General features: G+C 57.2%; 2 protein-coding genes across 3 annotated transcripts in view; both read right to left on the bottom strand.

Moving 5' to 3' along the window:
- Positions 1-76: 76 nt before the first annotated feature.
- Positions 77-7,680, bottom strand: Cacfd1 (calcium channel flower domain containing 1). Of its 2 annotated transcripts, XM_026395576.2 has the most exons (5): positions 7,528-7,680; positions 4,523-4,595; positions 2,992-3,117; positions 696-803; positions 77-267 (listed from the first exon to the last, which is right to left on the bottom strand). In XM_026395576.2, exons 1-5 carry the CDS (start codon positions 7,643-7,645, stop codon positions 177-179), a joined length of 516 nt encoding a protein of 171 aa, XP_026251361.1. In that variant the 5' UTR covers positions 7,646-7,680; the 3' UTR covers positions 77-176. The 2 variants fall into 2 exon arrangements, with proteins under 2 accessions (XP_026251361.1, XP_026251362.1); XM_026395577.2 differs by lacking the exon at positions 2,992-3,117.
- A 660-nt stretch (positions 7,681-8,340) lies between these two features.
- Positions 8,341-27,718, bottom strand: part of Adamts13 (ADAM metallopeptidase with thrombospondin type 1 motif 13) — a 32,115-nt gene continuing 12,737 nt past the window's right edge. Inside the window, exons 12-31 of the mRNA XM_026395578.2 lie at positions 27,118-27,269; positions 26,966-27,029; positions 24,309-24,435; positions 23,654-23,802; positions 23,208-23,328; positions 22,630-22,710; positions 21,547-21,728; positions 20,246-20,381; positions 20,038-20,167; positions 19,310-19,495; positions 18,238-18,427; positions 17,517-17,637; positions 15,821-15,950; positions 15,561-15,740; positions 12,562-12,766; positions 11,579-11,831; positions 10,991-11,137; positions 10,501-10,677; positions 9,326-9,510; positions 8,341-8,728 (exon numbers count right to left, since the gene is read on the bottom strand). Coding sequence (XP_026251363.2) covers positions 8,483-8,728; positions 9,326-9,510; positions 10,501-10,677; positions 10,991-11,137; positions 11,579-11,831; positions 12,562-12,766; positions 15,561-15,740; positions 15,821-15,950; positions 17,517-17,637; positions 18,238-18,427; positions 19,310-19,495; positions 20,038-20,167; positions 20,246-20,381; positions 21,547-21,728; positions 22,630-22,710; positions 23,208-23,328; positions 23,654-23,802; positions 24,309-24,435; positions 26,966-27,029; positions 27,118-27,269 — 3,162 coding nt within the window. The 3' untranslated portion in view covers positions 8,341-8,482. The remainder of the gene's footprint in view (positions 8,729-9,325; positions 9,511-10,500; positions 10,678-10,990; positions 11,138-11,578; positions 11,832-12,561; positions 12,767-15,560; positions 15,741-15,820; positions 15,951-17,516; positions 17,638-18,237; positions 18,428-19,309; positions 19,496-20,037; positions 20,168-20,245; positions 20,382-21,546; positions 21,729-22,629; positions 22,711-23,207; positions 23,329-23,653; positions 23,803-24,308; positions 24,436-26,965; positions 27,030-27,117; positions 27,270-27,718) is intronic.

Genomic DNA, 27,718 nt, shown 5'->3' with positions numbered 1-27,718 from the left:
CTGCACTGAGATGGGCCATACAGCCCAGGCCCTGAGCACCAGCCAAGTCAGGGCTCCAGGCTTGGAGAACAGGCTGGCAGAAGAGGGTCAGGCAGTGGGGGGGTCCTCTCCCAGGCTGTCCCATAGGGCTGGTGCTCTGCCTCCTCCAGAGAAGCCCATGGACCCCTGTGGACTCGTCACAGCTCCCCCTCCAGGGTCTCTGCCAGCTTCTCTTCGTCTGCCTGCTGTCTCTGCTGCTGGATCCGGGCATAGGAGATGGCATCACCCCTGGGGAGAGAGCGGGGGTGTTCTGCAGGGCCCAGCCTCAGGCCCAGCCCTCCTGGCTACCACCCAATCCAGGCATGACTGCAGGCAGAGCCTACTGGGCCTCTGGTTCCCCAGACAGAGGCTACTGCTAGGGGACAAAGGGCTGGTCACTTCTGAAACTGGCACAGGCTGCCTGGATGTTGGGTTGAGAAAATCTATTCAGGGAGGGTGGCAATGGGCTATGAGGGGTCTACACACTCTGGATGGACGGAGGCCAATCAGAGTGACACGGGCCACCCAAAGGCCACCCAGTGGTCTTGCCTGCATTCCCTAGAGAACTGATGAGCCACTGGCAACCCCTGTGCCTCAACTCCCATAGCTGGACAACAGAGTCCACCCTCAGCCCTCCCCCCTGGACAGCAGGAGGCAGGAGGCCCACCCAGACGCACTTTTTGCCCAAGGCAGCAAGTCCATACAGCACCCCTGTGGCAAAGGCGATGGCATTGCCCAGCAGTGTGGTCAGGCTCAGGCTCATGATGATGGGGACGATGGCCATCCTAGGGGAGAGACAGAGGTCAAGGGGCACTGCCACTCTGTGCCACCACCATCCCTCCAGACTTCTGGTGGGGGGATGGGGAGAAGGATCCTCAGAACCCAACAGGGACACATGTTCAGGTGGGGCTTCTGAAGCCGTGAGGTAGCCCCAACAGGCTGCCAGCACCTGTGCCTTACTGGGGTGAGGAGCCAAAGCTCTCATCAGATTCTCAGCAAGGTCTGTGACCTACAAAGAGTCCAAAGCCCTCCCTGTTCATAGAGAGAGGCTGTGCCCAGAGAATCTCTTCATAAAAATCCCTGTGACCAAGTTGCTTAGCTCTAAAGCTCAGTCCTTTGCTGTGACATAAGGTCAGGCCTCAGACTGACCGGGGTGAGTTGTGCCAACTACCAAGCTGACCTGGGGCCTGGAAACCATAGGTACTGAGCAAGTGCTGTTGTTAGGACAGTAGAACCAGCCGAAGCTTGACAGGTAGGGTCCCCACCTCAGACCCCTGGCCTCAGGCTCCTCAGTGCAGACCTGTGCAAGGCACAGCCCAGGTCAGTTCCCACCCAGCTGGGTGCCACCTGGCCTGTGATCTGCTCTGGCTTTAAAATCCCAGCAGCTGATTCTTGATCTTGGCCACCAGAGCAGCAGTGACTCCTGGGTCAGCCAGGAAAATGGCTGTCCCACCTTCCTGAGAGGAGGTCAGACTCCACCAGCTGCATGCCACCTGAGTTTCCATTCTAGATGTTACTGCAGCTGCACATTTCAAGTTACAGACTGTCTGACCTTGGCTTGCGATGGTTCAACTTAGAGTTGTTTTTTTTTTGTTTGTTTTTTTAATTTTACGATGGTGCAAAAGGGTTGCAGGCTCACAGTGGAAACTGTGCTTAGAATCTGGGTTTTGATCCTTCCTAGGCTCTGGACACATGTCAGGGCATCATCTCATAATGTTCACATGAATGGCCGAAAGGCTCTGCACACACATGACGTCACTGAGCTGAGTGGTGGCACCTGGGTGCAGAACAGTGCATGCACACCTGACGTGCAGTGGATGTGTGGGCCAAGACCCCATCATAAGTCCAGGCACCTCTGCAATAAAGTAACAACAGAAACCACAGGAAGGGACAGCCCAGGGGAGACCTTCAAAATAAAACTCAAGGCAAACAACAGGCCAGAAAATATGTGCAGGAAATGTAAGGAGGTATGCAATCTTTAATAAAGAAACACACATAACCTGCTAAGTGATACACTAACAGGCTGTGAAGTAACCAGAAAGTCCTCAAATAAGAAAATGCAGCTGGGTACAGTGGTGCACACATGTAACCCCAATGGCTCAGGAGGCTAAGGCAGGAGGATTGCAGGTTCGAGGCCAGCCTCAGCAACCTGGCAAAGCTGTTAACAACCTAGTGAGACCCTGTCTCAAAAAAAAAAAAAAAAAAAAAGGCCAGGGACATGGCTCAGTGGTTAACTGCCTCTGGGTCCAATCCCTAATACCAAAAAGAAAAAAAAGGGGGGGGGGTCTCTGATCCTGTCATCCTTCACCATTCTGACACAGGAGGGCCTGCAGAAACCAGCGTCTGTGCTCTCAGGAGCAGGCTGCCAGGCAGCACTAGTCTGCACTTATCTTAAAGATAATCAGGAACAATAACAGCCTCCCGTGCAAAGGGCCTGCTCTCAGAGCTCCCGCCTAAGGAGTTACTTGCAGGCATTCTGTCTGGTGACTGTGATGTGAAGAGCCACATACTGAACTTGTGGGAAACAGGAAAGTAGACCCAAAGCACATTTAGAGGCCATGATATTTCCAAGCCCCGTCCTGCGTTTCCAGCTCTCATCAGGACACCTAGGCCAACCAAGCTGCTGTGAAAGGCCACACAGCAAGGCCCCTTCAGATCCACATCTGCTAACTCCCCACCAAGGGACCAAACCCCCAGAGCCTACCACTGTCTCACTGCACACAAAGCTGCAGGCACTTCAACCCCATCCATCTTTGACCCTCACAGACTGGATGCCCAGATGTGGGACCGCTAGGCCACGCTCGTCAGCAGCCATCATGTAGTCATTCCACCCGAGGCCACCAAGTCCCACTCCAGAGAGGAAGCCCATGCACCAGCACCTGCCCCATCCACCCTCACCAGTGGCCCTTCTGGTCCTGTTGCCAGCAGGGTTTTGGGGAACCGTGTCAGGGGCTCTGCCCAGCAGTCCCTCACCCACAGTAGAAGAGAGCCTTCTGCCAGGAGCGCAGCCGGTCCACCCTCTCAGCCACTGTGTTTGCAAACTCCACGAACTGGCAGCAGAAGGGCGCCTCACACAGCAACAGCACGAAGGCGTTCATGCTAGGGCAAGGGCGGGAGAGAGGGACAGCTGGGTGACAACCCACAGCCAGGGGCAAACCAGCACCATGAGGAAGACCACCCTTCCCACCCAACCCAGGAAGTGCCCAGCTACTCCAGGGCAGGGAGCAGCTATCCCCAGGGAGCCTCTTCCAAGCACTTCACCCCCAGCTGTGCCCACACCCCCATGCCCCTGCCTGAACTGAGCACTCAAGATGGAAGAGGCTGGCCGTCTGGCTCCGTCGTCCTTCTTGGCTGTGACAGAGGAACAAGACCCTCTCAAGTGGCACTGAGCCCACAGCAAGCTCAGCCATGCAGAGCACCCACAGTTCCACCATCACCTACATCACCATCCCAGGGAGGACAGACAGCAGAGTCACCAGGCCACCCACAGTCAGGCAGGCATGATGATGGGTGCCCGACCCCATGGAGTCCTGAGCCCAGGGACAGACAGGCTAGGCAGACGCAGGGCCGTGGGAGCCCACACTGGGAGGAAGGTGCTCAAAGGCCTTCTACCCCAGCACGCTCACTGGGAGCAGCTGACCCCTGGGGCTTCTGCCCTGTCCCGTGGGTAATGGCCAGCTACCAGGCACTGAGCCCTGTGTGCCAGGCTGTCTGCCCAAGCCTGAAAGGAAAAGTGCCATCACTACCTCGTTTACAGAGATGCAGCCCCAGGACTGGAGCCCCGGGCAGGAATTTTCTTTTAACTCTTAGTCGCTGCCCTGGCCTCCAAGACAGCACCGCATCCGCCCAGTGGACCCTCCCATGCCCCACTCACCAGCCTCCACCCCTGCTGCTTCAGGCCAGCACAGGCCTCTGTCCCCCTCCACCTGCCCCGAGTCTCCCCCAGGCCTAAGGTCTGAGGGCAGGGCCTGCCTCTTGTCCCGAGTGCCCCTTGCAGCCCCTTGTGGACACCAGCAAGTATACAGCACAGTGCCACACCATGTGCCAGAGCTGCACTGCATCAGTCCCCGCCCTGCCTGTGCCTGTCCATGGGCAGGGGCTCACCCGTGGCGTGGCAACCCCGGCTCCCGCACAGCACAGGGCTGCTTCTCCCGCAGGGCCGCCTCTGGCACTGCTCACCACCTCCCAGCAGCACCGCCCTCTCCCAGATCAGGCCAGCTCCCTCCTGGCCACCCTGACCACAGCCCTTCCATACTATAGCCCAGGAGCTCCCAGGGGGCAGGTACATCACGCTGGAAGAGGGGTCTGAAGAGCCCGACTCAACGGACGCTCAAGGACTGTTTACCATCTCAATTCTGCACCCAGGAAAGGCACAGGCGGGCATCCCCCGACTCCTCATTAAGAAACCTGAACAAGGGTGAGTGGGAAGGAGGAAAGGCCCGCGCAGTACCTGAAGTCCGCAGGCCCCAATCCCCGCCAGGCAGGACAGCCACGTGCTACTCACATCATCCACACGCCAGCGGCAATTTTCAGAGGGTAGATAGTGATGCAGCTGAAGAGTCCGGAGATGGCACAAGCTTGAAAGAAGCAGCACAGCAGGAGTCAGCAGGGAGGTGGCAGAGCTGATGGAAGGGCTGCCTGGGAGGCGTGGGGCGGCCCTGAGAACTCGGCTAGAGCTCAGCCCTCCAATCAGCTCAAGGCTCCCTCTAAGCCAGGAGGCTGGAGAGGTGAAGCAGCTCGTCCAGGACCTCGAAGCTGGACTTGGGAGGACGTCCCCCAACTTCATTCTGAGGCCCGGAGGGACCTGTCCTCTGAATCCAGCCACCTCGCAGGTGGTTAGGATTAAAGAATAAAGTCACTCAAAGGCTCAGGACAGAGCCTGAGTGAGGGCCACTGTCTCCACTCATGGGCTGGCCATATAAGGAATCCTCAGACTTGGAGTCCTTGGCTGGGACTTTGGGAAAAGGGGCTCCTTCTCCTGTGTAACAGCCATCAGGACCAGAGAGACAGGAGTTGGCTCAGCTCTCTCTAGCAGCTGAGTGGCCTTCCCTGTATGTAGCCAACCTACCCGATGTGAGAACACCACGGGGCCAGAGGGGATGGCGTGTCCTCCGCTGCCCCGAATGTGGATCCCTGATGCCCCTCTCTTCCCATCTGCACCTCAGAGCAGGGGCTGTTGCACCCACTACCACAGCCTAGCTGCAGCAGGAGCTTTAGGAGCTGCCAGGCCATTCCAGGGAGCTGGGAGCTGGGTGGGAAGCAAGCCCAAGTGGTGGCCAGGAAAGGGCAGGAAGGGACACTAGCCCTCTGACAGCAATCAGCAACCAGCTCATTAAACTTGCAGCAGCTCCTCTGCACCTGATCCCTCCACCTGGCCCTGGGATTCTGCCGTTTTCCATTTTCCCATGTAACCCTATGCAGACGGTAGGCGATGCAGGAAGAAACCGGATAAGTGACCGGAACTGAGTGGGACTGCCTCCTGTGCCACGCACTCAAAAGTGGCCCTTGGCATTCTTATCAACGTGCCTCAAGCTGCAAGGTTCCCCTCGGTCACAGATGCAGGGGACTGACTGCCCCTTCAGAGAGCCAAAGGATGGCATGGCTTCTGCCCAGGAGTAGCTGGGCTTGGTCTCACCTGAGGAGCCTGTGCTGCCTGCTGCAGTCAGCATCCCCGCCTGCAGCCCTGATGCTGCCCCCACTGCCCTTACAACACAGGCTTTGGGGAGGACCAGGTCCAAGACAGACAGCTCCAGTCAGGAGTCCTTGACAATGTGCAGTTAATGGGTGTCCATCCAGGATTGCCAATGCCCGCGTCTTCCGTGTTAAGGGGATGTTGCCACGCAGCCCTCTCTTCTCCTGGCTAATCCCTCCAGATGGCCTTAGGACCGGGGTTAAGACCCCTCCAACTCCCCAAGGCCTCTCAACTCAGGGAGGGCAACCCTATCCCAAAGTGACCAGCCAGGTGCACGCTCTTGTAGAAACCCGTTACATCTCTAAAACAATCCCTGTTGTATCTCTCCTTCCCCACTCCCTCTCCCTCTCGGGTGTGTGTGTGAGATGGGGGTAACTGGGGGATTGAACCCAGGGGTGCTCTACCACTAAACCACATCCCCATTCCTTTCTTAATTCTAAGACAGGGTCTCCAACGTTGCAGAGGTTGGTCCCAAACTTGTGATCCTCCTGCCTCAGTGCACTGAGTAGCTGGGAGCACAGGTGTGCAACACTGCCCCTCTAGAACACCTGCATGTGTGCGTTCTGCCCTGTGGTATACTATTTGGTACTCATAAGACAATGTCCCCCTCAAAATGCACAGGTGCAGCAGACCCTTCAGGGTGTGCCACAGGTCTCCTGAAGTTTACTTGTGGCCCCAACACAGCACCAGTACTCTTGGGGCAACCCCACTTTGAGAAGAACAGAATTGGATGGGACTCCAGGGTCAACCTGGGAGTCAGGTAGGCCACGCTGACCAAGATGGAGGGAGGATGGCAACCTGCAAGCCATGATCAGGACCTTTCCTTTCTCCATCACTGACCACTGCCACCCTCAGTAACGCCCACCTGATCTGCCAGGAAACAGCTAACTATCCTTGAGAGAATCTGACCTCCACCCCACCAACCTCTCCCAAATGGGCAGGAGCTATGCCTTTGGATAGGAACTACCTTGCCTGCAGCAGGCTCCTAACCCTGCCTCATCCTGCCAGAACTTCCACCTCGCTCACCACAAGGCTGGGGCTTGCAGATGCCCAGGTGCTCCTTCTGGCAGGAGAGCAAAAGAGTTTGCCCCTGTAAGCCTCCAGCCCCCTGTGCCAAGCAGACACTGGAATCCCCGCAACTCCAAAGACCAGACCAGCCCTGAAGCTCCAAGAAGTGACAGTGTTGAAAGCAGACATGCCAATGGACTCCTATTTGCTTTGGAAGGCTGGCAACATGATCTTCACCTGTGTGGCAGATCTTCAATCCTTTTGTCTTCTCTGAGCCTGTGCTAAGACAGCCCATTCTCCTAGTAACTTGAGGTTGGGGTGTGTGCCTGGCAGATCTGGAGGGTATAAGGAGGGCCACTGAGAGGCAGGGAGGACAGCATGAACAGAGTGGACCGCAGAGAGAATGGAGAGTGAGGATCCAAAGGAGAGGTTGCCTCCTTCTGCCCACTGTCCAGCTGCCCTCAGGGAACACCTGTCCCCTGCACAACCTGACCCTCACTCAGCAAACTTCCCAGTCAGTGCCTTCCTGCCACAGTCTGACCAGATCTGCACCCGCCCCACATAGGAACAAGCTTTGCTCAAAGGTTGGGAACAGCTGTCCCACCTCGCCCAGGTAGGAAAGGGCAGGCGACCTCAGGGAGACTCTGCTCCCCTTTTGATGGCCCCAGAACCACCAACTCAGTCTCGGGGCCAAGCCCAGGCCCGAGGTCGGCAACCACCGCAACCCCGAGGGCGCCGGCTCCCAGCGGCTTCGCCGCGTCTGGCCAAAACCTGACCCGTGCGGGTTCCTTCCCCGGCCGGGTACTCACAGATGGCCCCCAGCACGCCTGACAGGCGACACAGCCAACGGTACCACCACGTCATGCCCTCCTCCTGCGCGGGTGGCGCGGGGCTGGCCGACGCCCCCGCAGCGCCTGAGCCGCTCATGCTGCCGCGGCGCCTTGGTGGAGCCCCAGGCCGGCACAAAGACCGTGTCCGCCCGCGCGCTGCCTTGTGGGAGAGGGTTCATTAGCATAGGAGGCGGGCCCGCCGGCGAGGTAGAGGGTTGGTGGATATTAGCATAGGGGGCGGAACCCGCCGGAAAGGTAGAGGGTTGGTGGAGATTAGCATAGGGGCGGAGCCTGCCGGACAGGTGAACACTGGCATAGAGAGCGGGGAGGGGGATGGTTGCTCTTTACAAGGTGGGAGGGGCCCTCCAGCAATACTGGGTAGTGGAGATTGATGGATATTAGCATAAGAGGCGGTCCCGCAGAAGAGGTTGGCCGTTGACGGACAATAGTATAGAGGGCGGGGCTCGCAGGTACGCACCGAGGGCTGGGTATTCATTACGTTGGGGCGAGCCTGGCGGCAGCTGCACCTGTAAGTACCAAATCCTCCCACCTGGACTGACCTAGGAGGTTAGGAGTGGGTCTTTGCGGAGAGTTGGCAGTGCGCCAGCCTCAGGACCCAGTCCAGACTCCACTCTCCCTGGCCTTTCCTGTTCCCTGAGTAGGAGGAAGACAACTGAAGGTGGCGAATGAATCCCCACCTTGGGGGTTTTCAAACCAGGTTTAGACAGATTACATGAAGAAAACGTCAGGTCAGGCCTCCCATTTCCTTTATTGACATCTGAAGGGCTGGGAACTGCTTTCCCAAAGAGTCTCCACCTCCTACACCTAAGGCCAAGACCCCAAAGGAGAATCCTAAGATTGATGGAAGTCCTAGTTGGAAGGCACTCTGAGACCAGAGTTAAACCCTACAGGTTGCCCAGACATCTACTAGTGTTCATTGGGTGTTGGGTTCCTTCTCTTTCCTTCCAAAGCTTGGAGAGAAATCTAGGGCAGGGCCTGGCTGTGCTCCGGGCTCTTCTGGCATTCTGGGATTGAGGGTCCAGTACTGACCCTGCAGGCTGGCATGTGCCTCCAGGAAGCCCTGGCTAAACTCCACCTCAGCCTCACTGCCCTCTGACTCCCAGTAGAGAGCCTGCTGCCCGTGGAATGTTGTGGTCCTCAGGCTGTGGGCATCCCGGATCTGCAGGAAAGGGGACAAGCAAAAGGAACAGCCCTGAGGGATGACTAGCCAGTGTTTCTACAGGCCTGTGTATGCAAATTACCACACATACAGGATCACATCTAATCCTCACAAGAGCCCTGTCAGGTGGCCACTCCTGTTCCACTCAGGAGAATGAGACTCAGGGATGTTACACCACTTCCCCAGAACACACAGCCAGAGTGCCAGAGCTGGGATGGGACCAGGCCTGATTCAGAAGCCAGGCTGCCTCCTCTGTGGGAGCTGAGGCCTTGCACAGCACTGTTCTCCCAAAGACAGAAAACCTCCACCCCACCTGTGCTCTTCTGGCAAATTACATCAGGCTGGGAAATGGGAAACCATGCTTCCACCCCAGGTTAACTGGCTGTCTACACAGAAGGGATCCTTCCTACTTCCCTCTTGCAGGTAGTGCAATAAACACTTCTTGGAGAATAAATGGAAGAAATTCCTCCCATTCTTTCACTAATGATTCTGAGGTTTTGATCTGAAGTAAATGAAAGGGGTCCCCTAAGCTCAGCAACCCCATCCTCAACCCAAAGGACAGCTGTCCAGAATCAGCAAATTCCCACATGGACTCACTGAGACATAGCTGGCGTTGGTTCCCTTAGTTCTAGGGCCCATATGGGTGACCAGAGCATGGATGGCAATCCGGGCCTGTGGAGCCACACTGATGAAGACCCGGCAGCCCCCTACACCCATCATCGCTGAACTCAGTAGGGGGCTCACGATTTCACCCTGGGGTCCAAAGAGCTGTATGTCACATTCTGCAGGGGAGAGCAGGTGGGTAGACCAAGTGTGGGTCTCAGGGACTCAGGAGCCAGACAGGCTGCTGAGGTCAGGCAGGTCACAGTTGGGAGCAGTGAAGGGATCTGCAGCACTGGCTTAAGGTCAGGCTCCCAGGAAAAGCCCCCATGGAACCCCCTCCACCAATCCTAGCTGAGCGACTTTAGCAAATGCTTTCAATGCTCCCAGCTTCCATCCCTCCTTTACAGTGCAGGGACGGTGGCTCACCCTGGCAGGGCATTTGTCAGGAGGGCCTGATGCACTTATGCTACACAAGTACTCACCAGTGAAACTGGCACAAAAGAGGGCCCAATATGGCAGCCACTTGTGCCCCAACTGCTGCCCCTCTGGAGCCTCCCTAAGGCTCAGATGCTTATGTAGGGGGGAGGGCAGGAAGTGAGCAGTGAGAACCTGACCCAAGCAAGCTCACTTCTGAGGGGCAGGGAGGGACTTGAACTCCCCACATTCGATGGGGGGACCAGCAATCTCTGGAGCCACCTTGGGCTGCTGGAAGATAGCAAGTCCCTGAGGCAACCAAGGTCATTAGCAGACCATCGCAGTAGGACCACGGGCAAGGCAGGAGTCCCTGCGATGCCATCCTCTGTCTGAGAGGTGTGTGGTAGCGTGCATTTTTGCACAAGCAGGTGCATGAGAAGAGAACTGAGGGAAAGCAGCTCACAAAAGGACCTTGAAGAAGCTGAATGTCCAGTGAAAGGCAAGGGCAACGGCCCGAGGAACTGGGCAAGGATGTGGACCAAGTCCCATGTCTCCCCGTCCAGCTGCATGGCCCAGAGAAAAAGGGCTGCAGCCCTGTCCGGAACCCACACTGTGCACATGCAGAGCGACACTGAATACCCGGGTTCCTTCGTGGCTGGCTCCCCATCTTGCTCACTGCCCCACTGGAACTGGCCCCATTCCTGGCCAGCAGCACAGGCCCAGTCACCCTCTGAGGAGGTAGCACCTTGCTATACCTCTGTAGAAAGTTCCAGTGGCAGGCTGGCTCCTGTACCCCAGCAGCACTCCACTTCCGGGCCACACAAGGTGCAGCTTAGCCACCAGAATGTTGGTCCTGGAGCTGAAAGTCAGGCCAGACAGCTTCCCACACAACTTCCTCCACATGAACCGGCCCCAAAGCAGCAACTTCTCTCCTGGAAAGTATCAGGCAGTGAGGGCCCAGCACCCCTACTCCAGGTCGGCCACTGTGCTCCTGGTGGGCTGAGTTGAGTTCAAGCCACCACTTTCTTACTGACTGTTGACAAGTGGGGCATGTTACTCAATCTCTCCTAGCTTCAGGCTCCTCCTCTGCAAAATGGAGTGCTCACCCCGTGGTCATTAGATGACCCCGAGCATGAAAAGCAGGTATGCAGGTGGAGCACCCCACCAATAGCAAGAGTGCTAGAGTCATGCCGGCCCCTGGCAGGCCTGTAACTAGCAGCAACTGCCCACACAACCCAGATGTACCTGCACTGCAGTTGAGGGTGCTCTCAAGGACTTGGAGTGTTACCACCTCACCCAGGGGCCGCCCGATGGCCACCACACAGTCCGCCTGCCCTGGGCTTCGCATGTCAATGGTTCCTGTGGGTTCCAGGTGCTGCCTGCCACAGGCACCTACAGAGGGAGCAGGAGCATGGTGAGCATAGCCACTGGGGGTCCCAGCAGCACAGGGCCCAGCTCTCCCTGCTGTGCAAGGAGCCAGGACAGGGTGGCCCAGCAAGAAGTCACCTCAAGTCAGGAATGGGACTGCATGGATCAGAGCATTGTGATCTAAGGCCGAGCCGCTTCCAGCTGCTCCAGGGAGAAGGAGGCAGTGCAGGGCACTGGCGTTGTATCACATGGACCTGGGCTCTAGGCTGCACCCAGCAAGTCACTAGATGGTGACAGTTATGAATAAAAGTGTGGTTTCCCTTTGCCAAGCAGGAAGGGAGTCTACCCTGAGCCCAGTAGCATGCGGTCCAGAGGACAGAGGGCTTGTCTTGGCTTTCCCAGGAAGAGGTGGCTTTGCCCACCCTGCAGCCAGCCTCCCACAGAGAAAGGAGGAAGGAACCTAACTGGACTCCACCAGGCTTTCCTGGGGCCACTCCAGAGAAGCACCAGCAACAGCAGCTATGGTCTGACTGGGGTCGGTGGCTTCTTTGTGGGGCACTGAGTGGAGGGTCCCCCGCCCCTCACAGGGCCCAGCTTGGCAGCTGCGCACTGTTGCTGGCTTGGGTGAGTGCTGGCAGAAGCTGGCTGGCACAGGTGCCTGGGCTCCATGGCAGGTGGCGTGCCGGCGCTGGATGCCATCCCCACAGGAGACAGAGCACTGCAAAGAGGAGGCAGGAATCACGCTGGCCATGAGGACAGCAGTGCCACAGCCAGATGTAACTGATATTGTCCTCACACAACCTGGGAGTGACAAGTATCTCTATGCTACATGTTGGGAGACTGAGGGCCCTGGAGTGAGTCATGTATGTAGTAAGAATTAGGATTCAAACCCATCTCACCCCATCACCCTCACAGCCTTTACTCCCCAAAGCTACAGCAGGAACCAGGCACCCCTTGGGGTGTCCTCCTCCACGTTCCATCAGACCCTGCCCAACTCTGGCCCTGACCTCTGCCCAGCCCAGATGCCCAGGGTCCTGCTGACCAAGGTGGAAAATGGCCCTGGAGGAGGCCTCTGGGGCTGCGGATCGTCTCATCTCTTCTACCCCTGTACACCCCTGTACCCCCACTGAACCAGGCCCTCCTGGGCATTCTGAGTCCTCTTTGCCTTTGTCTTTCTGGTGCTTGGCACAGGGTGGCCGTGGCTCTCTGTAGAACTGAACTGTCTGCCCTTGTGCCCCAGTGTCTCCACTCTTGGCCTCCGAAGGCCCAGCTGCCTCACGATTGGGCCTGTGGTGCCTTCTGTCTCTAGGAGCCCCTTCCCCAGGAGATCCCCCTCCTCCTTTAGGAGGCCACAGTGAATCAGTGCCTGCAGGGCTCCTTGTGTGTGAGGACTCACAGCTGATGCCACCCCAGTCCCACTGGGAAGTCTGACGGGCTGTAGACCTGACCTCTGTCCAGGTGCCAACGTGCCACAGGTAGGTACAGTCAGTGAGGAGGCAGGGGACACTGGCTTGTGGCCGCACCAGAGCGGCACAGGACACCTCATCCACCTCAGTGTCCTGGCCTCCTTCAAGTTGCATGCAGGCCACTGTGCGGACAGCAGTGCCAAGGCCACAACTGGCTGAGCATGGACCAAGGGATGTGACCTTCCACCTGCAGGAAGAGAAAACTCAGAGAGAACTGGCTCCTGGAAAGATGGCACTACCCATAGGGGCTCTGCTCCACCTCTGTGTCCTAGGACATTCTCCTGCACAGATTCCAGGGCCAGGTGAGGGTAGTGCAGCTGCTAAGTCTTCTGTATAGTCACAGGACTCCCTGGAGCAGGAAAGGTTCTGAAGGGCTCTGAGAAAAGAGCCCTCTTGTCCCCTTTATCAGATAATACCCCAAACCCACAGAGCTGCTGGCTGGCCAAGTGCCAGCACAGGAAGTGATGCCCAGGATGATGGAAAACAGATCTCAATGTGCCACCTCCTGTGAGGAGAGATGGGGTGTCAGAGATCCACACCACTCTGCTGTCTTAACTTAGAATCACTCAACAAGTAAGAACGGCCGCATTTTTCAGAACTGGAACGTGAACCCACATGCCTGTACTGCCTGTACAGGGGCCTGGGGTCCTAAATGCTACACACCACTGCCCTCATGACCTGTCACTCTGCCTTGTGTGGGATCAGACACAGGGTGATGGCACAAGCCACACTGAGACACACCTCTTGGGTGTACCATCTCCACCGTAGCACCACTGGCACTGGGGCTATGTGACCTTATCTGGAGGACAGTCCTGTGCATGGCAGAACAGGTAACTTTGCTCCTCCCTCTGCCCACAGAGATAGTAGCAAATCCCCCTCCCCAATTGTGACTACTAAAATACCCCAAAAGTTGTCAGGATAACCTGGGGGGCAGAACTGTGCAGCTGAGATGCCCCTGCCCTGGAAGGGAGACCATGAGCAGAACTGTGAGCAGAGCACAAGCGCTAGGTGGTGGGGTGCTGAGGAGCAACAGGGCACAGTGTGGGTGTCTGGGCCAGCAGTCTGGATGTGTCTGGGAGAACACCCCTGCTGTCAGCAGAGCCCGGGAAACCAGGACCCCACAGATCCAGAGAAGAACTAGGAGTCAGAGAAGAGCTAGGAGTCAGGAGGAGCCCTGGAACACTCTGGAACAGCGAGGAGGCCAGACTGGCTACAGCAACATTCCACAGAAGCCAGAGCTTGTGTGTGCACGTAATTCCCATCAAAACCCCATACCATTTCTAAATGTGATGTAAAAAAAAATAAAACGGAACTTCAGCATGAGCAAAGAAAGCAAGACACTTGCACCGTGGGTGCTACATAGATTCTGGTTTTGTCTTTTTTCCCTAGCAGGTAGGGGATTGAAGCCAGGACTGGTGCAGGCTAGGCAAGCATTCCACCACTGAGTTACACCCCACATCTTTTTTATTTTGTGATGGGGTCTCACTATGTTGCTGAGGCTGGCCTTGGACTTGCAATTCTCTTGCCTCAGCCTCCTGAGTCACTGAGATTATAGGCATGTGCCACTGTACCCTCCTTCTAAATGGATTTTAAAGCTACAAAACATAAAACAATGTGATATGGTTTAGGGAAAAGCTAGGAAAAATCAAACCAAACCTGGTAGAAAGCCCAGACATAGACTCTACCACATAAGAATTCAGGCTAAGGGATGTGCCATGTGGGGAAAACATCTACAATGGTGGCTTTGTGGTCCCATCTGAGCCTCCCCATCCATGGATGGTGTCGCACCCTCAGGGTCCTGCAAACACCATCCCCAGGATCTTCCCACAGCTGAACACAGGACGACCACCTGCCTCTCTGCACTTGAACCGCACCTCCACCTCCAGCACAGCTGGCCAGGCAGCCCTGTTTCCTCAGGACTGTCCATGTGCCACTGTGCTGCCCTGGAATCCCCAGGGTGCCTTCCTGGTGTCTGAACACACCAGAAGCCCAACAGACATGCCCTAATCTGTCCTGTCCCCTCACCTGGGTGGACAGGGCTCAAGACTCTAGGCCAGGCAGCGCCTGGCACTGGCTGTCGGGCAGTATCTCCTTGTCATTATCTCCCATGGACCCTCTGCATAACCCCCCACCCCCACCCCCATCCTGCACGTGAAAAAAAAAGCTCACGCTGCAAGCCACTAGCTGGTGGTGCCACCTGCAACACACTGAATAAGGGAGCCAAAGCTCCCTATGGCCAGGAACTCAAGGTGTCCCCCTCATCCCTCCAGACTGGCTAGAGACAGGAGGCTGGGAGGACCTGGAGAGGTTTTCTCCCTACTGGGGATAAGGTTCTCTGCACCGAGGTCCCCACCAAAAAGCTCAGCACCGAGGACAGAGCATTCAAAACAACCCTCTTCACGGAAGGGGAAGCTGAGGGTGAACAACAGCTGTGTCCATAAGGATGTGGGGTCCCCACAGGGCAAAGGTGTCCACTCTAACACATGTCCCAGCACCAGTCCACCCTGAGCCTGCCCACCAGCCCTGCCACCTTCCTTCCCTCCATGTTGCCATGTCACACCCAATGCTGCCAATCAGACTGTAGGTCTCACTGTCCATCACTCCTTGTCCTGTGTCAGATCCAGGAGAGCAGGGAAACTCATCTGCTTGTTCACTGCTGTGTCCCTGGCTCCAGAATAGCACGTGGGCACAGTAAGAGCTCAGTAAAGAGCAGGTGCTAGCCGGGGCTGGGGTGTGGCTCAGTAGTAGAGCGCTTGCCTAGCACACGTGAGACATTGGGTTCAATTCCCAGCACCACAAATAAAAATATTTTAAAAAAAAGAGAGAGAGAAGAGAGAGCAGGTTCTAACTAGAAAAGCAGAGTGCTCCCACAGCATCTGGGTCCTGAGCAATGCACTGTCCATGCAGGATGGCCTCAGATCCCCCCACAGCCTTGGGAGGGCACCAAGAGCTTCCAGTCTTCTGGGAAGAGGCAGGCTCACCTGGCTGGACAGGGTTCTGGGCTGCAGTCCTCAAAGGGGCCAGGTCGGGGCACTGGCCAGCACTTGGAGTGGGGCAAAGGGACAGGGCGGCCGTGGTCCAACCTTACGCAGCGCACAGCCAGGGGCACCTGACCCCCTCCACAGGTCACTGGGCACGGTGCCAAGGCTCGGGCCTCCCACCTGCAGGAGGAAAGCTGGCACTCCATAGGAGACCACCCCCAAGTCAGATGCCTTCCCTGCAGCTCCCCTCCCCAACTCACCGAGCGGGGCACGGGCCAGCCCGGCAGACTTCCTGCCGGCTCCCAGGCTTGCCAGCCACACCACACAGCTCTTCCTGGACAGGTGTCCCCAGGGCAGAGTCCATGCACAGGAAACGCAGCTCCATCAGACCTGCAGCAGGAAGCAGGTCCCCCTCACTCTGAGAGGCAGGTTCAGCAAGGACCTGGATCACAGGGCAGCTCTAGTAGATGAGGCCCACTTACCATCTGTGTGACTTGGACAAGTGACTTTATCTCTCTGAGCCCATGCTCATATAATATAATGGCATCTACCTTGCAGAGACATTTATAAAGATGCGGAAGGACAGCCGTGAAGTGCCTGGTGCACAGTAAGTGGGAGTGGCTGCTGTTCACCAAGAGGCAGGGTTAGTGCCAGGTCAGGGCACCTCCGTGGTGCTCACTGTCAGTGAACTATCAAGGCCATCACTTCTTTGGGATCCCCAAAAGCAGTTGCTTGCTGGCCTTAGTTCTAAGCACACTGATATTGGACTGAGTGTATGGTTAGGACTTGTGTATGGAAACACTGCATATCACATCTATCATCTATCTATCCATCCATCCATTTATTGGCACCAGGCATTGAACCCAGGGGCGCTTAACTACTGAGTCTCATCCCTAGCCCTTTTTATTTTTATTTTAAGACAGGGTCTCAGTAAGTTGCTGAGGCTGGCTTCCATCCTCCTGCCTCAGCCTCCTGAGTCACCAGGATTACGGATGTGCATCACTGTGACTGGCTTCTTCCCACAGCCATTAGGGTAGAAATTAAATTCTTTTAAAACCAGAAGATCATATTGATGAGCATATGGAGAAACTGGACCCATGTGCTCAGTCAGTGGGAATGCAGGGTTCCGCTGTGGAAAACAGTGCAGTGCTTCCTCCAAAAATTAAACCTAGAATGCCCCTGTGACCTAGCAGTTCCACTCTGGGTGTCACTGAAATACTGAAGGCCGAGCCTCAGCACCAACACTCGGCACAGCAGCACTCACTGAAGCTAACTTGGAGACAAGCCAGGGGCCGTCCTCAAGTCTACACAGAAAACTTTTTAAACTTAAGAAAGAAGAGAGTGTGACACCTGCTACCACATGGAGGAAACTTGGGGACATTATGCTAAGTCAATGAGGCCAGTTACAAAGGACGAACCCTGTGGGACCACACAGATCTGGGGTCCCCAGAGGAGTGAAACCACAGAGACAGTTGGGAGACTGCAGGCAGCAGGGCCTGGGGGAAGCTGGTGTTGGGCAGGGAGGGCAGTATTGATGGAGAGGCCCTAGAGGAGGACAGTGACACTGGCGCAGGGCAGTGTGCATTCATTAATGCCCTGAAACAGACACTACAAAATGGTTAAGATGCTGAGTTTTATGACAGGGAGCAGTTTACAAAAAAAAAAAAAAAAGGAAAAACAAAACAACATTGTTTCTTAAGAGTAACTTTGCTTCTCTGCTTTGGTCACTTTGGGCCCACCTCTCGCAGCTCTGCAGAACTGAGAGACAGACTCTCGGTTCCAACCTTGCTGGGTGCTATCAACCTCCCTGTTTTCAGCCACTCAAGGAACACAGGTAGAGCAGGCAGCAGGCACTTGGCTCAGGTCTCCTGTGAGCCTGCTCCTTGGCACTATATAGCAGGAAGGGAAGAGAGCTTGTGACCAGTGCTGATCCTCAGGCACGCTCTGGGACCTCACCTCGCCCACAGGAGACAGAGCATGGCCCTGTCAGAGGAGTCCACATGTGTGCGGCCTGAGCCTCCAGCCTGGCATTGCCCAGTGGCAAGGGGGCCTCTTCCCCAAGAGACATGGTGTCTGGCTGCAGGACGAGAGCATCTGGTGAGTGGATCTGGCATTCCCACCTCCACCCTGGGTGCTCAGCTCCCTGGCCCCCATCCTGACCTCCTGAGGAGAGAGCAGGGAGAGCAGGAAGTGGCTGCACACATGGGGCTCCCCCTGCTGCTCCTCCTGCTGCCTCTCAGCCCCTATGATGCTCTGTGTACCCCACTTCAGCCTTTGTGTCCCATCGTGGAGGTGTTCACTGGGTGGGGCTATGAGCTGGGGATTAGCAGTGGGGTCTGTAGGCATGCCTGGCCTGCAACCCCCAGCTGGGAGGGGCTGGTCTGGTCAGTTTCTGAGAGCAAGGCCACTAAGCCCAGACCCCCTGGATGCCAAGTGGGGCAGCAGCCAAGTCCAACCCTCCTTGGATGCTCCCAACAGCTCTCTATCCTCTGAGCCTGGCTTGCCCCTCCCGGGGCGCTCAAAGTCTGTCCTCTGGCCAGGGTAGCCCTCATAGCACCCAGCAGAGGGATGGTGCTCTTGCCATGGCCTGCAAAGCACTGCTAACCAGCACTCATTGCTCTTCTCCTAGCCAGGTAAGAACCAGAAGCCTCAGCCACCTCCTGCCCTGGTCACTTACCTGACTCCAGCCTGGAGGACATGCCATCCTGGTACAGGGCTTGAGAGCAGGTGACCTCTCATCCATGCAGCAGGGCCCTGTAGTTGCTGGTGCCTCCAGGCCATCTGACCCCTGCACAGGTGTTATATTCCAGAAGGCCACACTTGTTCCACAGGCCACTGTGCAGGGGCCAGTGTCTGATACCTTCCACCTGAGACAGCATGAGACCCTCATCAGGCCCTGCTCTGCCACCTCACTATAGGCATGGTCCAGCTTGGGGGCAGGCAAGCTGTAAAGCTACCCCCCACAACATCAAGAACCTAGAATCTGCCCCACAAAGAAGCAAAGTTCAGAAGTCATTCCCTACAGCTCCAGACCAAGTGACCTTCAAAGCACTTTCAAGTTTCCCCGAAGAAGACCTCCTACATGATGACCAGGCACCCCACCTGGTACCAGGTGTGGGGAGACAGAGCCACCCCTCCTGCCCTCCAGGAGCTACCCAACAGTGAGATACTCCATGCCCCACTGCAGGGGCTGTGAAATGGGTACCAAATGGGGTCACAGCACCAGGTTTGGGGGACAAGTGGGTTTCAGCTGCATGCCTGGGCAGAGCTGCCCAGGTGCTATGGTCAGAAGGATGCTAAGGCTGGAGCAAGAGCAGTGGCTGACTACAGTCTGCCAAGCACAAGGGGAAAGAGCCAGAGCCATGGGCGGGCCAGCACTGGACAGACAAGACAGGGGTCCAGAGAGGGAGGGGACTCATCCTGGCTGCCCAGTGGGAAAAGAGGCAGTGCGGGCTGTGTGGGCAAGACAATGGTGAGGACAAGGTGATGTCCTCGGCTTCTCACTTAGGGTCCACCCGCCTCACTGCCCCTCCACAAGCAGGGGCTGAAAGTTCAGCCGGTGAAGTTAGTGGCCAGGGCTCCAGGGCCAGGGGAACTCTGAAGGGGCATGCTTAGGCACCAGGTGTCACCACCTGTCACCAGGCATTACCAGGATGGGGCCTAACCAAAGGCCTTGGGAAGAGGGAACTTGGGAGGGTGGGCTCCACACATGGATGAACCCTGTGGGGACCCTCCCACTGCATGCTTGCCTGGCTGGGCAGGGCTGGGAGTTGCAGGTTTCCACCTCCACTGCTGGCTGCTGGGCCACCGCTCTGCACTGGGCCGGGGACAACGTCCTCAGGAGGCTCCCCTGTGCCTCCACACAGCGCAGCAGCCTCTCACGGAGGCCTCCCCCACAGGAGGCACTGCATGGGCCGAAGTCTCCAGCCAGCCAGCTGAGGAGCAGGAGGAAGTGTCCAGGCTGGATCAGGGGCCAACAGGGAAGAGCAGCAGGCCCTGGCCAACATGCTTCTCCTTCTCATGCTTCTGGCCAACATGCTTCTCCCTCTTAACTCCAGATGTCCTGAGCTGCCCTCCAGAGGCCAGGTCTGCAGGGTTGCCCTGCACACCAAGCTAGAGGACAGATGCACAGTGGTGCAGGCAGGCAGCTGCTCCAGTGCTCCACCTAGCAATGGTGGCCTCATTCCTAACAGTTCATTGCAGCCAAATGCTCCTGCCGGGCCAGGAGGAGCACTGCTCCACCAGCACCCCTGAGCCACCCACCATTCTCCCAGGTCCCCACCACCTTACAATGAGCACCTCAGCTCACAGCAGACTCAGACAAGGCTGACACTACCTCCCTATCTGTTCCGGAGTCACCAACAGAATCTGCCCCACAGGGCTGACATCAGTACTACACAAGAACAGGCATAGAAGCTGCCCAGCCCAGGCCACCTGGGCCCCAGCAGTCAGGGGGATGGCCCAGCACAGCACTTACTATGGGGGGCACGGTGCAGGGTTGCAGGACTCTGGCCATGAGGGAGGCTGGGGGCTTTCTTGGCACTGGACAGTCTCCACCCACTGCCCCCGGGCTTGGTCCAGGCAGCCATAGGACACCCAGCGCAGTCCTGCAAAAGCAGAGCAAGGGCTCGACCACCTCCACGTAGGGACAGCAAGACAGAGGCGAGCCCCAGCCTGGGCCTCACCTGCCCCACAGCTCACCGAGCAGGGCCCACGCACGGGGGCCCACGCCCAGGCTGCCTGCTCCCTAGGCTGGAAGTAGGTGAAAGTGACGTTGGGGCGGGTGAGCTGGCCGTGCTCCTCGCTGTGCCGCCGATACACCTGTGTCAGAGAGGGGAGCCCAGGGACTGTCCAGTGGGCTTCAGAGGTCACCATCATGGTCACCTGACTGGGAAAGCCTCTCCACACTCCAGTCCCCCAGCCCCAGGCAGGACAGCACAGCAGACAGGAGCTTCAGGTAGCTTTGGGGGTGGGGGTTATTTACCAAGGGAACTGGGAGGACTGAGGCAGGGAGTTACGGGAACATGGAACAGGGAGTCCCAAGTTGACGGGGGCAGACTGCAGTGGTACTCAGGAGCCACAGCAAGGCAAGGGGCACTTCAGCAGAGGGCCACAGATCAGACCAGCATATGCCTCCAGAGTGGGAGCTGAGGTCCATGGCCAGCAGGAAGGGCCAGGGTCCCAGGGGCCTTGTGGCTGCCCAGTGGCTTAGCTTGACCCTCAGAGCTGGGAAAGGCTTCAACAGGGTTCCTGGGCTGTTTGCACTTCAGGAAGGGGCTGTGCCCAAGAAAGGGGCCAGGCAGGAATCCAGGGCCCAGAGGAGGTCACACAGTGGGAAGTGACATGCAGTATCTGCCCTGTTTGGCTGCCTTTCACAGCCCACCTGAGTAAGTCCTGACCTATTGCACCTGGAGGGGGGCCCAGGCTGCTGGCAGAACTGCTTGTAGCCAGTGCTGGGGTCAGCGCTCCTAGCAAGGGAAGGTGGGCAAGCTGAACCATGTGGAGAGGCAGGTCACGGGGACCTGCTCTGGCCTGGGCCCTGAGGGAACCCTGCTGACTCCCCAGCAGGAGCTGCTGAGACTCTGCCCCTCTCTGAAGCCCTCCAGGGTGGGTTCCACTACACTAACTCCAGTCGACACCAAAGAACTAGTAGGATGCAATGCCCCTGTGCTCCCTCCACACCAGGGACCACTCCGCTGCCCACACCCCAGGAGGAGTGGAAAGCCAGCCCTTCACTCCATATGCTCCCTGCAGAGCCCTCTCACCACTCCCAGAGCTCCAGGCCCTCCCCGGGCACCAGGCACAGGCAACTCAAGTTGTCTGAGACACTAAGCCTGGGGCTGTTGTGCTTGTTTGGCCCACCACAGGGCCCACCCCCTGGTAGGCCCCTGAGGGGCCACTGAGTGAGAGGGAACAGATGGAGAAATGAACCCAGCTGGAGCCACTGAGAGAAGCCCCACTGGCCTCCCTCAGCCCTCCTGGGGACCTGAATCTCCATGTCTTCCTGGGCTGGTCCCCAGATGCGGATTTCCTCCAGGTAGGGCAGCTGGTCCTCTGTGAGGGTTACTCTGTACTCCACACGGCTGTCCTCCAGTAGGGAGGGGTAGGTGGTGCTGGGGGAGATGCTGCCATTCCCAGCCACAATGTAGCGCCCTCGGATCCTCATGGCTGTGAACAGAAGGTGGTTGGCACTGCGGAACAGGTGCCACCCCTCACAGGTGGAGCTGCTCGCCAAGAGGATGCCTCCCGGCACAGTGGGGGATCTGGGCTAGGGAAGGGTGGAAGTGACAGCAGGGCAAGTGGGCAGGAGGGGCGTTCTGCCAACAGGACGCAATCTCCATGGCCCTGTCTACCACCCTCGCCTAAGGAGCTGGTCTTCTTGGTGTCTAGTCGGGTGAGACTCTCGGTGTGCACCCCTCTGCCATGGACACATGCATCCTGCTTAAGGCTGCCCCACAGCACTGGCTCTGCACCTCGTCCCAGAAGCTGGTTAGGGCCTCAACCTCTGCCCCACCAGGTGCCCCCATGAACAGAACACACATGGTTCAGAGCTCAAGGACCCCAGGACAAGCACCCCCTTTCAAGGGCTCAAAGGTCAGGAGGAGGCACACTCAGGAAACAAAGGCCCACCATAGCCCTGAAGAGTACACAGGTGGCCTTGCACAGAGCTGGCCTTTGCCCTGACCTGGAGAGAAGACATCTGTTTCTGGCATGGGCTGGACTTGCCAGAGCTCAGGGTGGGGCTGACACACCTGGCAGGCATAAGCCAGGGCTGGCTGTGCAGAAAGAGCAGCCAAATGATTAGGGAGGGGCTTTGGGTCCCCTGGAGGTTCATCATCCAGGACAGCCGTCACTCATTCACTGAACAATCACACCTGTGAAATGAAGCCCCTTCCCCAGAGTGAGAGCAGCTGTGGCTGGGAACTCAGGGAGTTCTGGGAGCCCTCCCAGTGAACTAGCAAACCCCAGTGGCTTAGGGAACCCCTGCACCTGAGACTGGAAGTCAGAAGTGAGGGCCTTGGGACTGAGATGACTGTTCAAATGCAGTGGGCCTCCTCTCTCGACTCACCCAGGTGCGTGAAGAGTGGCCTGTGGTTGACTATGTGCACGTTGGTCATGTTGGGTGTGACCGTCAGGAAGGTGGCATACTCTAGAGAGAAGCAGAGCAAGGTCTGTGTGGGCCTCGTGTCACCTACCTTACTACAGGAGCCTCCACAGCCAGACTGAGAGATTCTAACAATGCCCCAGGCTGCTTCCAGAGGCAGTAAGGCCTCCTTACGTCCTCAGGGCCATCAACACCACGCTGGAGGGCTGGTGCTGCCCCAGCCGGGTGCAGGATCCTAGGTCCTCCAGCCCTGGGGGACACACCAGGGGGGGCAGGGCTCAAGTCCTCCAGGGACCACTCAACACCGACACCCCTCCTATTCCCTCGCCTTGATGGTGTTTCCTGAGTGGGAGGAAGAGGCTGGCCCACCACAGACTGCACAATGACCTATTTCTCCACATCACAGCTCATGAGCCACTGTTAACTAAGGCGCAGCAATCCTGGTGGCCATATCATCACCATGGGAGAATGGCAAAGTGGGGGAGGCAAGCTGGGACCTGGGGAGGCTGGGGGCTGAGCAACCCTCCCTGAGGCGGCCCTACCTTGGGCTCTACCAGCCGTGAAGGAGCCCTTTTGTGGGCTGCACGTGCTATTGTCCCCTCCACACACATGGCATGCATCCCACACCAGCTGGGAGTCCATCCTGCCATCGCAGCCAAATGTCTGTAAAGGGACCAGCGGAAGGGGGGTGTCATGGAAGGTGCTGTTCTCCCAGACAGCCCTGTGGCTCCAGGACCAGGGACTCATACAACCCTTAAGTCAACACAGGAACAGGGCTTAGAAGGTCAAGCAACTGGCTCAAAGCCCCCGCATGGCCCTGCCCAGGCCAACCCCAAGCCCCCTATCTCCAGCACCCCTCCCCTGCAGACCACAAGGCAGCTCCACTGCAGCCAGCACTCACAGGCTTCCCCTGGAGTCCTCCCACAGGCAGAGGTAGGCCTTAGGCCACAGAGGACACAGGGCACTTGAGCTGTCCACACACACCCACCCTGCAGCTGCCAGACACACACAGGCTCAGGGCCCCGTCCTCCCGAGGGCCGCTCGGCACACACCGAGTCCCATCCAGGAAATGGTCTCCACGCCTCACAATGAAGCTCTTGCCAATGGCCCGGCACATGTATCTGCACAGAGCATCCCCTGGGAGGACAGAGTGACAAGAAACCCTGATGAAAGAGGTGGGAGGGAGGGCAGTGAGCTAGGCCAGGAAGCCCCATGGGGACCATGCTGCAGGCTCCCATCTGCCAGCCCTGTCTAGTTACATCCTCACATCTGGGCTCCAGGTTTCTATCCCGTCTCTGTCCCGTCTTCTGAAGCAACGATGATCATCATCTGATAACTGCTGTTTCTGAATTATAAACCCAGAGGCACACTTGGCATTTCCCTGCATGACCTCCCTGAATCCGTCCACAGAGGGAGATGCTGCTATGGTCTCCATTTTACAGATAGGATAACCGAGACTTGGAGATGAGACCTCACTGCTCATCTGCTGGCGAGGCCAGGCTAGGCCACAATGGAATCCCTGGTCTGCAGCATGCCAGAGGCTCACCCTGGATCCTGCTCCAACCAGCAGAGTGATTATGGTCAACTCTGCTACCTGGTGGGGGGGGGTCTCCAGGCCAGCACCCCTGTGCTCCACAGCCCACCTTGACTGTACTGTGCTGCGGCACCCCAGTGGTAGAAGGAGGGGATGCCTGGGGAGAGGTGCAGCGGCTGGCCATCAGTCTGGGCACACTGCTCCGACATGAACTCCAGCTGAGTCTTCTCGCAGGCCTGGTCAGAGGAGGCAGAGGATAGGCTCTGGTCACAGGAGCCAGCAGCCACCTGCATGGGGGGAAGACGTGGGGCAACCCAACCCCATTGTGCCTTGACTCTCTTCTCTGAAGAGTGGGGGCAACCAGAGCACCTGCCTCTCTGCTGATGAGAAATTCTAGAGAATCTGTAAGAGATATAGGGCAGCAACAAGAGGGCAGGGGACAGCAGTGCTCTTGGGACCACTCCCAAGGCCTAAGCCTGAGGAAAAAAAAAAGGGTTTGTGGTGTTCTTTGCCTACCAGGTGCATCAGGAGCAGGTCCCAGAAAAACTGAATGCTCAGGAACAGAGGCCCCAGCACTGAGCCCCAGTGCCCAGGCAGGCAACCTGGCCACTTCTACACTGGAGAGAAAAGGAATGGAGTGGACCCCATGGGCAGAGACACTGAGGTGCTGCCCTCTCGGTAGCTGCCCTGCAGAGACCCTCCTCTCAAGGCCTGGGGAGGCCTGGGGAGGCCTGGGGTGTATGCCTGAGAAGGCGGGGAGGGAGCTGTCACCACACAGCCAGGGCCAAACCCAAACCCAGGCCACCCAAAGCAGCAGGCAGGTTTTAAACAATGTGAAAAGAATCATGCTACCATTCCCACCAACTAGGATGGCGAGAATAAAAGAGCAAACACACACAGAGCAGAGCACGTGCTGCTGGAGGGGGTGTGAGGCAACTGGAGCCCTCACTGAGACACTGCTATCTCTGAGTGATGGGATGCAAAAGGGACTGGGCACTGTGGCACTTTTAGAAGGTCACACAGTCACACAACGATTCCTTTTAGGTATTTGCTAGTCTGAATGTTGAGTTTACCCCAAAGTCCACGGGCTGGAGGCTTGGTGCCCAGGCAGTGCTAGGAGAGGTGGTGAAGCCTTTAAGAGCTGGGGCTGTGGGGAGTGCCTAGGTCAGTGGGGCACGGCATAGAAGGAAATATTGAGACCCAGCCCCATCCTCTGGCTATCTTTACTTCCTGGTGCCATGAAGCCACAGCTCTGCTCTGCTGCATGCTCCCCACCATGATGGTCTGCCTTGACCCTGGCCCAAAGACAAGGTCAAGTGACTGTGAACTGAAACCTCTGAGCCAGAATAAATCTTTCCTCCTTATAAGTTGATTTATCTCAGGTGTTTTGGTACAGCAATAGAAAACTAAATGACAGCCAGGGCTGGGGTTGTGGCTCAGTGGTAGAGCACTTGCCTTGCATGTGTGAGGCACTGGGATCGATCCTCAGCACCATATAAAGATAAATAAATAAAATAAAGGTATTGTGTGCAAATACAACTGAAAATACTAAATAAATAAATGTTAATGGGTATCTCCTGACGTCATGAAATACATGTAAGTAGTAAAATGGTTAATAAAAAAAAAAAAACTAAATGACAGTATTGCTATGGTTTGGTGATCATGTCCCCTCCAAAATTCATCTTGAAACTGAATCCCCAAAGCACCAGTATTAAAGAGGTGATAGGATCATAGGGCTTGGCCTTGTGAATGGGGTGGCACCCCCTGTGAATGGACCAGGTGAACCATGTAGGCCCTTTTCCCCTTCCTTCCCTTCTGCCATGTGAGGGCCCAGTGACTCCCTCTGGAGGATGCAGCAACAAGGCACCATCTGTAAGATGCAGAGGGCAGCTCTCACCAGACACCAAACAGCTGGGCCTTGATATTAAGACTCCCAGCCTCCAAGACCATGAGAAATAAACTTCTGTTCTGCATAAACTACCCAATCTGGGTATTTTGTTATAGAAGCACACATTGACTAAGACAGGTAAATATAGTCAATAGAACAGACCACAGAGACTCCAACAAGCATGTGTGCAAGCTCACTCATAGCAGGAAGACCCCCAGCAGTCAGAAGGTGGAACCAACCCCAATATCCTTCATTAGGCATCGGTGAACAAAAGGTATTCCATCTTAGGGGATGCCACCCAGCCTCAGAAGGGAAAGAAGCACTGACATGCGCTGTGACGCAGGTGAGCCCTGAAAAGCGCTCAGCAGAGAAGGCCAGGCACCAAAGATCACGGAGCTTTGGCGGCCCCTGCCTGGACCCAGAACAGAAGGAGCTGCAGAGGCAGAGAGTGGACCAGGGGTTGCCAGGCAGGGAGGAGGCCAGAGGCCGCTCACTGAGCAGAGTGAGCTCTGAGTGATGGAAATGCTTGGAACTTGACAGAGGGAGTGGCCCCTGGCACGAGTGTGCTGGACGCCATGTCGTGCACCGTAGCACCGCTGACTGTGATACAATTCACCACCACACAGACATGGAAGGGCCTCATGCTGGTGGTAGCATATTCTCAGGGGTAGCCCTCCTGCAGAGGTGTGCTCTGCAGAGGGAGGGCGACCGTTCAAATCCCTGCTGGTCACTAGCAGGACTGTCCTGTGTCTCGCACTGCCCTCCCAGTGTCCCTCTCCAGAGTGAGGTGCGAGCCTAGGTCAGCCAGGGCAGCCCTTTGGCTCCCCGAGGCCCACCGTCTCCCACCCTGCCCTCCCGGCCCCAGCCAGCTGGCCTACCTGGGTGTTGCACATCTCGGCCTGGAGGTCAGCCCCGACACACGCACGCCCTCCAAAGGCAGGTCTGAAAGTGCCCATGAGACAGGGTGAGAAGTGACCACTTCCCCAAGCTGGGAATGGAATGCAGGGAAGAGCACCCCTCCTCACAGTACCTGGGGTTACTGCAGCGCCGCCTCCTGGTGACCACACCTCCTCCACAGGAGCGGGAGCAAGGGCTGCGGGGACCCCAGCTGGACCACTGTCCATGCACTGCTGCCACGGGGGTCAGCTCTGCCAATGAGCGGCAGTGACCCTTGGAACACCACTGCAAGACAGGGTAGCTGCCTCTCCACCCTTACATGGGGGCCCCAGACCCTAGGAACCCCACACACACCTCACACTCCTTGGGAATAAATGCTAAAGTGACAGGTCAGGCCAGCAGCCCAAGGACAGAGGATGGGTCTAAACACCCAGTGAGGTGGCTCGGGGAGCCCTGGGGGAGATGGCATGGCAATAAAAGGGCGTCAGGGCAGAAAGTGCAGGCTGCACCGTCAGCCGGCAAACCGTCTCTGTCCAGTGGAGTAAAACGCGATGCCCACGCCCAGAGCTGGAGGAGAAGGTGGGCTGTGGCATGATACCTGGGAGCAGGGACCCAGTAAACCCCACATTCCAGACAGATGTGGCCAGGGCAAGGCTCCAGACTCAATAGATCCCACCACCTCAGCAGACACAGAGCAACCTCCCACTAGGGTGTTGACCCCACAAACCTAGAAA

Source organism: Urocitellus parryii, chromosome 4, assembly GCF_045843805.1.
Source record: "Urocitellus parryii isolate mUroPar1 chromosome 4, mUroPar1.hap1, whole genome shotgun sequence".
NCBI lineage: Eukaryota > Metazoa > Chordata > Mammalia > Rodentia > Sciuridae > Urocitellus > Urocitellus parryii.
This window is presented reverse-complemented; position numbering and strand designations above follow the sequence as displayed.

Coding starts and splice junctions, on each gene's coding strand:
- Cacfd1 (XM_026395576.2), bottom strand. CDS start 7,645: ATGAGCGGCTCAGGCGCTGCGGGGGCGTCGGCCAGCCCCGCGCCACCC. Junction 3,118..4,522: donor GCCGCTGGCGTGTGGATGAT/GTGAGTAGCACG, acceptor CCCTTGCCCTAG/CATGAACGCCTTCGTGCTGT. Junction 268..695: donor CTTGCTGCCTTGGGCAAAAA/GTGCGTCTGGGT, acceptor CTCTCTCCCCAG/GGGTGATGCCATCTCCTATG.